The sequence below is a fragment of the Chelonia mydas genome, chromosome 2, assembly GCF_015237465.2.
Source record: "Chelonia mydas isolate rCheMyd1 chromosome 2, rCheMyd1.pri.v2, whole genome shotgun sequence".
In the NCBI taxonomy this organism is placed as follows: Eukaryota; Metazoa; Chordata; order Testudines; family Cheloniidae; genus Chelonia; species Chelonia mydas.
In genome coordinates, this window is record NC_057850.1 from 254,353,727 (window position 1) to 254,366,153 (window position 12,427).

A 12,427-nucleotide genomic window follows, 5' to 3' on the forward strand; every position below is an offset into this window, starting at 1 on the left:
TAGTTAACACGTAGAGCTCTTCTGACTGCAGATTCAGGGCAACGACGGGAAAGCAGAATTTCAGTCCTCATTGTTCCATGACATATGCATTTAAGCCTCTTAACACTTGGAGTTGTTAGGGCCCAGCACAGATGATATTGCTAATTCTTTTGGTGCCAAGTGCCATTTAAAATTCCACCCCAATCCATGTTGGGAAGAGCCTGAAAGCAAAAACTTTGGAATTAATGAACAACCTCCCAGAAACCACGCTGCACCAAGCTTCGGCTTTGAAGGTATTTGTCAGATCACATGCAATTTTTGTGAGGAAATGGACATTAAATGAATGTTACTGTTCTACCATTCACCGTATGGGTGTAGGCGGTGGCGGGGAAGGGTGATAATCTGGGGAATGGTAGGTGCAACCACGACTCTTCCTTTTGGAAAACCATCAAGGAGAAAAGGAGTAAAATGGTTTGGATGTTTCAGAATTAAACTGGTTCTAGGATGTTCAATATGAAGGGAAACCCTGAAATTTCAAAGCCTTCAACTAGAACAGGATGGCAGCAGGCAGAGAGATCTCAGAAACTGTTATGTAAAATGTCCCCTTGCATTGTCAGTTCTTCCAGGAATAAAAGCACTGCACAGCCTGGAAAGAAATTCCCCAGAGAGTTGAACTTGGGAACACCCAAACCTTTCCACCGCTGCATTCATACAGAATAACATATATGACCACACCCCACAGTCTTGCAGGGCAGGCAGGTGCTGAATGATTGCTCCCCTAGGAACTCCTTTTAGCCAGGAGAAGTCAGGATGTGATTTTATTTCTTGGTAGATTAAGCGGGTCTCCAGTTTTTTCAAGCAACCCCAGCAGTTCACCTGACTAAGTCCTGAGCACGAGGACTGAGGTTTGGAGCTACCCAAGCTCTGCTGAAACGAGCCCTAGCCAGCAGCAGCATCAAGATCAAGCAGAGAGACTCGCTGAGAATGTTAAACACCTAAAGGAGTGGTGGCTGGAGCCGCTGGCTTAATGGGAGGACAAAAGGGAAAGAGCAGGAGCTCTCAATGCTTAGTGGAACATTTATGGGGGACAGGGGAGGGCGGGACACCAGCGTTAGCACCGTCCTCTCTTCTGCTCCACCCTTGTTCCGAGTTGGTCTTCAGCCCCTCTCTTTCCTTTTCAGTTGCATCTCTTCTCTCAGCTGGTCACTTCAGGCCAGCTGATGCCACTGCACACTTTAACCCATTTGAAAGCCAAGTCAGGTCATACTAAGCAATTCCCTTCTGCAGGCGGCATCTGGTGCAGGCAGCCCAGGGATGGGAAGGGAGTATCCACCAAAAAATGCTATGGAGGAGACTACTGCTTAGTTTCACACACTACACGCACGGATTGTATCAGCATGGGGTTGTATCTATGATCAGGCAATACAAATGAATTCAGAATAATTCTGTTCAGGAAATACAGTACAGGGACTTTCAGACTGTTTTGCCTGGAATCTCCATGCAAACCTAGAAGAGCACTGGATGCTTTAGCACGCGCACACAAGTAGCAAAAGCCCCGGCTAATATAAATATAAGGTTGGTTTTGCGTTTGTTTTTTAATATAAATGTCATAGTAACTCAGAAGGGAATCAGGCTAAAGGGAATGTCTCTCTTGGAACAGAATGCTGTGAAGCACGTGAGGAATGGCAGCCAAGCAGACTGAACTCAGGACTTCTTGGATTCTTGGACCTTCTGGATTTCCTGCAAGCAGATGAAGAAAATGATTTATCGTGTATTGCTCTCTGTAAATAATTCATAGCTTCATAGATTGTAAGGCCACAAAGGATCATTATGATCATCTAGTCTGACCTCTGGCATAGAATAGGCCATAGAATTTCATCAAGTGACCTTTGCATCAAGCCCATATTTTATGGTTGAAATGGACTATTCCTTTTAGCAATACATCCAGTCTGGATTTAAAGAGACTTCACATGATCCAACATATCTCTTGGTAAATTGTTCCAATGGTTCTCTCACCATCAGGGTTAAAAACGCGTGCTTTGCTCCCTATCTGAATTTGTCTAGCTTCAGCTTCCAGCCATCAGATCTCGTTCCACCTTTGTCTGCTAGGTTAAAACATCTTCAGCTATCCAACATCTTCTCCCATGTACTTCTAGACCGCGATCATATCACCTCTTCACATCCTCTTTGTTAAAATACATAGATTAACAGTCTTAAATCTCTCACTATAAAGCAGATTTTTCTGACCTGGCATCATTCTTGCAGCTCTATTCTGGACCCTTTCGAATTCTTCAACATCCTCTTTGAAACAGGGACCACAGAACTCCACAAGAGTCTCAATTAACGCCAGACATTGCGGTAACCCCACACCCTGCTCCTACTTGAAACTCTTCTGCTTATACATTCAAGGATCCCATTAGCCCTCTTAGCCACTGCATAACACTGTGAGCTTGTGTTGAGCTGGTTATCCATCAGGACCCCTATGTCCTTTTCAGAGGCCCTGCTTTCCAAGATACAATTCTCCCAGCCTAACTGCAAAGCTTAAAGTTCTGCTCTTCGTTACATCACCCATGTCCAATCTTCAGAAGTAACTGCTTCAGCAGTGACCTTTAGGGCTCACAAAGCCAACCACTGGGTCCTGGTTTTGGGTGCATGAAGGTCACCGCATTTACTGATTATGTTCTGACTAGCGTCACTGTGCTTGGCCCAGTCCAACACAACAGAATACGTGGCCCCTGCCCTGGGTAAACTTTTGCAAATAATGGTCCCGGACCAACAGAAAAACCTCTGAATACCAGAGTTCCCTCTTTAAGGCCCTGAGTCAGCAAGGTACTTCAGCAAATGCCTAATGTCAAGCATGGGAGTAGCATCCCATGGAAGCCAATGGGACTACTCATACTTAAAAAGTTAGGTATGTGCTTAGACATCTTACTGAGTCAGGGCTATATGCCTAGCTATAATTTTGCCTTCTCTCAGAAACGGAATGTTTGTCAAGCATTTCCTTCTGATGCTCTCTAACAGCTGACTCTCCATTTACAATAGCTTGGACTGTACCCAAGACAGAAGAGCCCTAAATGACTTACCTCGGCAAGAATCTCCTTCAGTTCAGAATAGGCTTTTTGTAGATCATTATTGATGATGATCAAGTCAAAAAGGCCAGGTTCATTACCTAGTGAATCAAAACAGGAGTTAGAACACAGGAAAGGAACGCTGGCTCCTTTGCCTCCTTTTTTGGGACTCTAATTCTTGTGGACTCTTAACATTTTCATTTTATTTCAGCCACTGCTAATCATCTCCTCTGTCAAGCTATCCTTGTGAAGTAGTTTTATAGGAGAGCATGCTGCGTTCTACTTATATCAAGTCTAGTCTTAAGACTGCAACAGGCTAAGAGCTGAATGTAGCACAGATTCATAGATTTTAAGGCCAGAAGAGCCAATTATGATCATCCAGTCGGTCTTCCTGCATAATAGCCCATAGAACCTCCCTCAGTAATTTCTGCATCAAGCCCGTATCTTCTGGTTGAGCTAGAGCATACATTTTTGAGAGAGAGCACATTCTGCATACACTCCGTACAGAGAAAGCAAAATTTCTTGGAGGATCCTGAACAAACAGGAGCTTAGTTGAAACCAAAAAGAAAAGGGAACACATGGCATGGAGAGAGACTCACTTATATGACCTAGAAGGATTCTGAAAATTAAGTTGACGATGAGACATAAGATGTTACGGATGAGACTACGAACATTGCTTTGCTGCTGAACTCATTACAAAACTAAGACCAACATAAATGAAGTCTGAAGGAGCTAAATCCAACAGATTGTGAAACAATCACCAGAGGTAGGAAATAGAGAGGATGAAAATACAAGACTTTAGAAGAGCAGGAGAATGGCCATTACTCTGTTACTGACTGCTATATGGTCCCCAGAATTATTGAAAAACTACACAGGATTCTCCCAGGTAAGAGTGGATGTGGAAGATGGGCTAGAACAAGGAAAGGATCAGTAATTTAAAGGCAGAAATAAAGTTTGTTGAGGCAACTCTAGGATTTTCCTTTTAAACAACTCTATGCAACTAAAGGGAAAGAGGTCCAGTGGGTACAACACTAGCCTATGACTTGGGAGACCTGGGTTCAAGTCCTATTTCCGCCACAGACTACCTGTGTGAATTTATTTACCTAGGAGCCCTAGTTATGGACTGGGACCCCCATCGTGCGAGGTGCTGTACAAACAGAACAAAAACAAACAAAAAAACCAGACTGTCAACTTGGGCAAGTCATTCACCTCACCATGTCTCTGTTCTCCCATCTGTCACATGGGGATAGCTTCTCTTCCCTACCTCACAGGGGTGTTGTGAGAATAAATACATTAAAGATTATGAGGCACTCGGATACTACCCTGATGGGGGGGCCACATAAGGACCTAAGATAGAAATAAGGGAAGCTGTTAAAAAGTGAAATTCACTTTACTTCATAATAAATTAAAATCTTGAAACTTGACTTAGTGCTCCCAGCGACCTTGGAGCGCATTAACAGCTGTCAAAGTATTTTCATGGTGTGGTTGGTACCGTTAAAAAAAAAAAAACTACAACAAAAACCCCAACAAGCCCGACTCACTCTACACAAACCCTGAAGCACTAAGAACAGTGTAATGCTGAACAGTACATCAGTGGCCCTAGTACCTCGTAGCATCTTTGAGACTGAACTGCCCCATCCCCCTCATGCCTGGGACTGGGGGCAGGGAGGATGTAACAGGAGTGGAAGCCAAGGATGGGAAGAACTGGTCTGGAGGAGTGAGGGGAGGTGGGAAGGGGCTAGGTGGTCCTACCCGCTTGTAAGGGGGAGGGGATCTTTCCCATGGTGCTGTGCCAAGGGGTGAGGGAAGGGAATCAGGGCTCCTGCTCTTTCAGAGGGAGGGGGAAGGGACCGGAGAGGAGGATTTTCGCTTCTAGTGCCTAAGGTTTTACGCAGACAATGGAAGGCTGAGGTGTTCTCTCTCACAAACACACCCGGAGCCTGTGAGGTCTTTACAGCTGTGATTTCCATGCTAGTTTAAGTGGTGACATGGCCCCGCTCCTCCTCATCAGTCCAGGGCAGTGAATCCCCTCTTCCCCCTGCAATTAGCTCCCAGCTGCCAAATAGTCATGGTCAGTTCATCTGGCCGGATCTTCCATAAACCTCTGAGACAGGGAGCCAGACATCTGCGTATGACAAGGTGCCAAAAACTCTGACGTGCCTTCCCCCGCCCCCTACCCCCAGTCCCCGCTGGGGTTGTGTCTGTGCGAGCTTCCTGTACTTACTAAGTTCCATGTCTACACGAGCTGCGTTCAGCCGCTTCTGGAGACTCTCTTCGGACTCTGTCTGTCTGTCACGCAGTCTCTTTTCCTACAGCCCAAAGACGACAAGTGTAAATGCACATTCCAAGCGCCGTTTGGAGGAGAACAGTCGGCTCCGGCCCCCAAGTCCCATTACTGCCATCACAACCACCCTCACAAGGCTCCAAGTCACAGACATCACGTTTATGGCCAGAAAGGACCACCCAACTGTCTAGCCTGACCTCCTGTAGATCACAGGCCACCAACGCCACCCAGCACCCATACACTAAAGCCAACAACTGGAATGAGACCAAAGCGTCACAGCCCACAGAAGACTAGACCGTCATGTGCCACAGGCAGAGAACAGGAAGTCATTTCAAACCCCCTCTCCCCTGGCACATGGCTCTTTCTGGAGCCAGGTGACACCGTGCTGTCCATTGGCCAGAAGGAATAGATCAAGAGGCCGGCTGTGGGTACTGGCCTTGACCAATAAAGCCTCACATATACCATGGGATGTAAGGGAGTATATCCCCACTTTAGCAAACCGTTAAGTGACTTGCCCCAGGCCACGATGCAGATCTGTCCAAACTGGGATTTGACCTCAGGAGCTCCCGGCTTCCAGCCCTGTGCTCAGGCCACTGGACTATGCTGCTTCTTGCAACACTACTGCCAACGGAGCAGCCACGGAGGTATAAATGGCAGCGGTTAGGCGACACTTTGGAGCTGACTTTGCGACAGCAGCTCATTGCCTGGCCTTTCTTCTTCTTAAGGAGGAACACCACTCACATAATGGACTTAGGGTAACAAAACAGAAGAAAAAGTCTGGGAAGGATGACTTGTCGGAGTCACTGGACTGGGACTCAGGAGATCTGGGTTCAATCTCTGACTCTCTCATAGACTCCCCGTGTGACCTTGGGCGAGTCACTTTTATCCCCGTCTCAGTTCCCCACCTACAAAATTGGGGTGACAACACTTCTCAACCTCACAGGGAAGCTATGGGGATACATTCATTAATATATGGGGACACGTGAGACCACAGATAAGAGTTCCATGGTGTTACCCCATGATACCAGCCTCACTAGGATTTACTGTAATAGAAGGATACTGAAGTCCTCATAACCCTAGAGAGCATCATAAACACAAAGCTTTCCTAAACATGGACCGACGCAGGCCATGCCCTAGGGATCTTGCAAACTAACATGAACACAGCTTCAAGCACAAGCAGGCGCTGAGACACATGGCAGATGGGAAGATCAGACGACGAAGAGGATCCGAGAGACGCAAGGGAAGGAGCATGGGAGATGGAGCCTTTTAAAGAGAAGGATGAGCATGCACAAAGCCAAGAGGAGGAGTATGAGACACAAGGAGCAGGGAGGAGAGAGGATAGGCAGAGGTTTGATCAAAAGCCATTACCTATTTTGGGGTTATATAGTAAATTGATCAATGGAGAAGAGGCAGGAAATTCTCATCACCTCACTGAATTCATCCATTAATTGGATCATCTTCTGCTATTGCTGGAAAGACCCCAAGATAACTTTCCCCTAGTAAGAGCACAGTGAGGACATGGGAAAGGAGGCTCACTCACCAAGACTTCTATGGACGGAGTCTGGACAGAGATGTAGATGGGTTTTAGGTCAGTTTTCTTAATGTTCTTGACGCCCTGCAAGTCGATATCCAGGATGCAGATCTGGTTCCGTGCCTGCACGGCCTGCACCGCAGCTTTACTGGGGGGAAGGGAGAGAAGAAGTTGGTTACTGGACATACTGGGGTGGGGATGCCATGCAGGGAGAGCCAGGGAATCTTAGTTATCTACTCCTCGTGCATTAAGAACCGTTCACAAGCTATGCTGCACCACTGACGTTCTCTTTTGCATTGATATTTCCCAGCCCCCGTCCCTAGAGGTGTCGCCCACATGGTCACAAGAGGGAGGTGAGTGAACTAGAAGTGGAAAGTTCAGAAACGGAGGCAGTGTAGCCTAGTGGATAGGGCACTATGCGGGGGACTCAGGAGACCTGCGTTCAATTCCTAGCTTACCCTGCTAGGAGACCTTGGGCATGTCACTTTCCCTCTCTGCCTCAGCTTCCCCAGCTGTAAAATTGGGATGATGATACTGACCGCCTTTGGAAAGCGTTTTGAGATCTACAGATAGAAGTGCTATATAACAACCAGGCATTATTATTTGTACACATTTCGTTAATCGTTGCCTCTATCTCCTCATGGAAAACTGTAGCAGTTCTAATTTGCCAAGGGACTTGATCACAGCTCCTTGGATTCAACAGGAGGGGGTGGATAGCAGGACCGTCTCAGTGACTGGTGCCCAACTCTAGATTTCCTCCACCCCCTTTTCCAAGAGGGCCCACATATGTTGGCCTACAGGGCAAGCTGAAAGGCATCGCTATTCTCTCCCAGGCTCGCCCTGAAAGGGGGGCTGAGGGAAGAAATGGTTCACAAGGGGCTGTCAAAGAGGGAGGAGTTTTATGGTGGGCACTGGAGAATTAGCTTTTGTGGGCTGAGACCACAGAATTTGACATATTCTTACAAAATCATATAGGTGCCTAGAGCTTCCTACAAGTGCATATTGCTACATCAAGAGAAATTAAGTGTGTGGAAATGGCTAACGAGATGGCATTGCATTCCACTGAGGTAAACACAGAGCATCTCAGTTACAGGCTAGCAATGACATCATTCCTTTGGAAAGGCTCAAACACCAAAGCCCATACAAATCCCGAAGGACTAGAAGGGTGACAACATCAAAAGTAAGGTAGAACACGATGCAATGGCTGGAAGTTGAAACTAAACAAATTCAGAACGTAAATAAGACATACATTTTTACCAGTGAAAGTAATTAACTGGTGGGACCATTTACCAAGGGTTTTTATGGATTGTTCACCACTGACCATTTTTAAACCATGACAATGCTTTTTCTAAAAAATTTGCTCTAGGAATTCTTTGGGGGGGGGGGCGGGGGGGGGGGAGTTCTCTGGCCTGTGTTATACAGGAGATCAGACTAGATGATCACAGCGGTCTTCTTCTGGCCCTGGAATCTTATGAATCACAGATGCTTGGACTAAGGAGGAAAAGCCACTGAACAAGGTTACTTCTCTATAAGAGGTCACAAGTTTCCATACTAATAAATTCTCTTGAAGAGTGCAGTACCCTTCATAGGATTTGCCAGTCTTGGAAGATACCAAGTTAAGAAGGTGAGTATTAAAATATTTTTCCTTTGGACTGGCAAAGATAATCATATGCTTTCCACACTGTGGGCTGCATCTGATATGCTTTGACCTTCCCTCCAAACTCTCTCTATGATCCTCTTAGAACAAACTAACATCTAAAGAGCAGTGACTCCAATTATCTGAATGCATAAAGAAAAACTAATCTGAATCCTATAATAAATGGGTGTTAGCTGTTTGGGGCAGGGACCATCTGTGTTTGTACAGCACCTAGCGCAATGGGGTTCTGGTCCATGGTTGGGGCTCCTAGGCACTCATGTACTACAAATGATAAAGAATAAGAGGAGAAAACCTGAGAAAATGTTTTGAGGTGGTTATGGAGGGTTTAAATTAGTTAAATTGAATGGCCACATGGTGGCAACAGAGGATAAGAGAAAGAGCAGCTCTTTAAAGAAGGCCTCCATACTCTCCCACAGAGGTTACGCTGTAGCTCCTCTTGTGAACCTTCGCCCCACCCAACCCTGATCCCAGGCCCTCCCTACAGGTGCTCATAGAATCAGAGAAATGTAGGGCTGGAAGGGACTTCAAGAAGTCCGCTAGTCCAGTCCGCTATCTGATTACAAGCTGAGTGTGGACTGTCATATACTCTGCTAATATGAGCGAGTGTGTGTGTGTGTGTGTGTGTGTGTGTGTGTGTGTGTGTGTGTGTGTGTGTGTGTGTGTGTGTGTGTGTGTGTGTGTGTGTGTGTGTGTGTGTGTGTGTGTGTGTGTGTGTGACCAAACATTCCTTTTGTCAGTATCTGTCCGTACAGCATACCCTTTTTACGTAAAAGTGACCAATCCTAACAAGATGTGTGCTAGAATGCAGCATATATTCTCCTAAATTGTTATAGTAAGAATAATTCTCCCAGTTCTAACCAGTAACACACTTACTGCGTATGAACTTCATGACTTAAACGGAACCTGACTGAAAAAAATCCAACTGACCTTTCAGTAGACGGGTGACCTGGCTAATGTTCTGTCCATATTTTGATTCTCAGTTACATGGCCAAACTGTCAGGATAGCACTTCAGAGACAAGATAAGACTAAACAACCTCTAGGGGATGGGTGTGGCTGTTTGGCTTTGTCCCCCCATTGTCTATGTACTGCTCACGTCCTCTCCCTGGGTGTACGGTTTGAATGCGAATGATCATACTCTTCCTTACCTGGGTTACTGCTACCATGGATTGCCAGCCCATCTGTCCACTCCTCCTACCAATGTGTGTGTGCCTCCTACACGTGGGGCATCTCCCTGAACGGATCTGCTCAGTCCCTATCACCTCCTCCTCTCCCAAGACCCTCTTCTGCCACAACACCTGAAGGATAGCAGCCAATTAGGACAGTGACGCCATGGCTGCCCACAGCAGGATTGATGAGGTGAGCTCACTCCAGCCAGGTGTGGGGCATGATTCCTAGGGAATCCTGTTTCCTGAGCTGGGGTGTCCCCCTAAGCCAAGGATATCGTGGTGGAAGCAAGGTCTCCCTAGATGAGCTCTGATTCCACTGATGGGAGCAGTGAAACCCATTAGCGCTGTGGTTCCCAACTTTCTTTGATTGGAGGACCCCACCTCTAACCAATCTGCACCTGGGATTCTCCACCACGGTGTTCCCTACCTGTCAGCGTGCTGGCTATGGCTAGAGCACTGGAGTGGGACTCGGAAGTCTTGGGTTCTACACTGAGCTCTGACACGGGCCTGCGGGGTGACTGTTGGGAACACATTTCTTCCCTCTACACCTCAGTTTCCCCATCTCAAAATGAGGATAATGATTCCAATCTTCTTGGGACTGCTCTTTGAGATCTATGGATGGAAGAGTGCTATACAAGAGCACTTTTTTTAAATCATCATCTGTTTCCTGTTTGTTTTCCCCTTGCTCTCCCCCCAACCCTTTCCACCTCCTCTTCCTGTGTCTCATTTTACTTGGGTATTATATTTCTCCTTTGCCCTGCTCATTTCTCCCACTAACTCCCACCCAGTTCTCTCCCCCACTTCTTCTTTCAGTTCCCTTTCCCCCAGCACTTTCCAGTCATACCTGCCCCACGTCACAGAGATGGAGGGAGCAGCACTGTATAGCTCCACCTAAGCTTAAGCCTGGAGGACAAACCCCATCTCAGGCCGAAGGAACTGTGAGGTGTTGTACCAGCTAGGGAATGGTGGAAGAGAGGAGAGAGAGAGAGTTAACTGTTTCCTTTTTACAGGTTTGCAGTGATTACTGCCATGATTTCAGAACGACAGACCTCACATCCAGAAGTCTAACTTCAAGCCACACGTACCGATCACAGGCACACACAGGCAAAACAAGCTCCTGTTCGGTAAATGGAGAGGAAGAATGGCCCAGTGGTGAGGGTGCTAACCTGGGACTTGCAAGACCTGGGTTCAACTCCCTGCTGCAACACAGACTTCTTGTGTGACCTTGGGCAAGCCATCTGGCCCCTCTGTGCCTCAGTTCCCTACCTGCAAAATAGGGATAATAGCCAGGGATGCAGTGAGGATACATTAAAGATGGTGAGGTGCTACGGTGATGGGGGCCAGACAAATACCTAGGACAGATGGAAAAGGAGGACACTTTCTCTTCCCAGAATTGTTTTAACAAATTGGAGCAGAAAGCTGGAGTTAGGAACGGATTTAACAAGACCCATCCTGCTGCAGCAGGTGACGCGAGCAAGACCCATCCTGCTGCAGCAGGTGACGCGAGTCCCGGTTTTCAAAGTTATTCTTGGGATTTCCACATTAATCCTGCCCTAAAGCCTTTAAATCCACCTTATCATCATTGCTGCACACTATACAAACACGGAGATCTACGAGCTTGCCTTGCATGTCGATCTCACTGACTGTGCTGGATTGCAGCTCTCCTTTCTTCCTCCCCAAACTGCGGAAGATGTTAGCAACTAGAGCTATGGCTTAGACTGCTTTCTGTCACAAATCCACAAAAATTGCTCTAACGCTAACCATGCAGAGATGCTTTCCCCCCTCATCCTCAGATTTAAGCACACGAGATGCCTAAGGTACTGCCTCTTCCACTCCTAGTGATTTCTCAGCACCTCACATTACTGGACCCTAGAGTGGGATGCACACACTCAGCAAAGATCTTGGTCAAGGTTCTCCAAAGGGACTACTGAGTTTGGGTGCCTATCTTGAGGCATCTAATAGGGGCCTGATTCTCAGAGAGTGGGTGCTCAGCACTTTCTGGAACACAGGCTCCTTTAAGTGGTCTCCAATTAAGCATCCAGAACCATTAGTCTGAAAAATCTTAACCCTTCTGGTCAGAGAAGCGGTGTTTGTGGATGAGTTTGTTTTTCAAAATGACTGACGCCTCCTGGAGTAAGTTAATTTCTCTTTGGTTCAGGTTCTTATATCTTTCCCATCACCAAAATGTCTTGGAAAAAGCTTTCAGTCATGAAAGGATTAGATCTCTTGGATATGGCCTTAAATCCTCTGTTTTCTTCTACCACACTTTTTAGTAAGCCTTGAGGTTTTTCCTGATTTCCTCAGTTAACATTTCCTTTCCCTGCCAGCATGGTGTATGCACCAGTTGGCTGCAGCTCAAAGAAGGCTGCGTTTCAGTATTGATTTTATTGCTTTGGGATTAAAGGTGTTCTAGAAATGTACAATATTATATGAAGAATGGCATCAGCATGTTTCAGGGCATAAGCCAGTAGGACATGGGGAAGGAAGAAGCTTGTATCCATGGCACAGCATTAGCAGTTGTTGGAGACAGACTAATCACCAGACTAGGTGAGGTAAGTATAGTCGCGTATTTCAGTACTTGGCAATCCTTGCATTCATAAGATGGCCAAAGGTGTGCACTAGAAATGAACCTACAAATATCTGGTAAAGCAAAGCAGCTGTCGGACTTAAAATATCTTCTCCTTAATGTATACAGATGGGCAAAGCAGAGTGCATAAAGGGTGGCGGTATCTAGGGAGAAA

The 12,427-nt window shown here is 46.5% G+C and overlaps 1 protein-coding gene across 3 annotated transcripts in view; it reads right to left on the reverse strand.

Moving 5' to 3' along the window:
- Window positions 1-1,539: 1,539 nt before the first annotated feature.
- The window catches only part of GUK1 (guanylate kinase 1), a 54,380-nt gene continuing 43,492 nt past the window's right edge, over window positions 1,540-12,427 (reverse strand). For 2 of the 3 annotated variants that reach the window (XM_037891241.2, XM_037891239.2), the window contains 4 exons: window positions 6,872-7,010; window positions 5,272-5,356; window positions 3,063-3,148; window positions 1,540-1,719 (listed from right to left, as the gene is read on the reverse strand). In XM_037891241.2, coding sequence (XP_037747169.1) covers window positions 1,684-1,719; window positions 3,063-3,148; window positions 5,272-5,356; window positions 6,872-7,010 — 346 coding nt within the window. In that variant the 3' untranslated portion in view covers window positions 1,540-1,683. Of the gene's footprint in view, window positions 1,720-3,062; window positions 3,149-3,186; window positions 4,395-5,271; window positions 5,357-6,871; window positions 7,011-12,427 lie in introns of those variants that run through there. The other variant, XM_037891240.2, reaches the window with a different exon arrangement.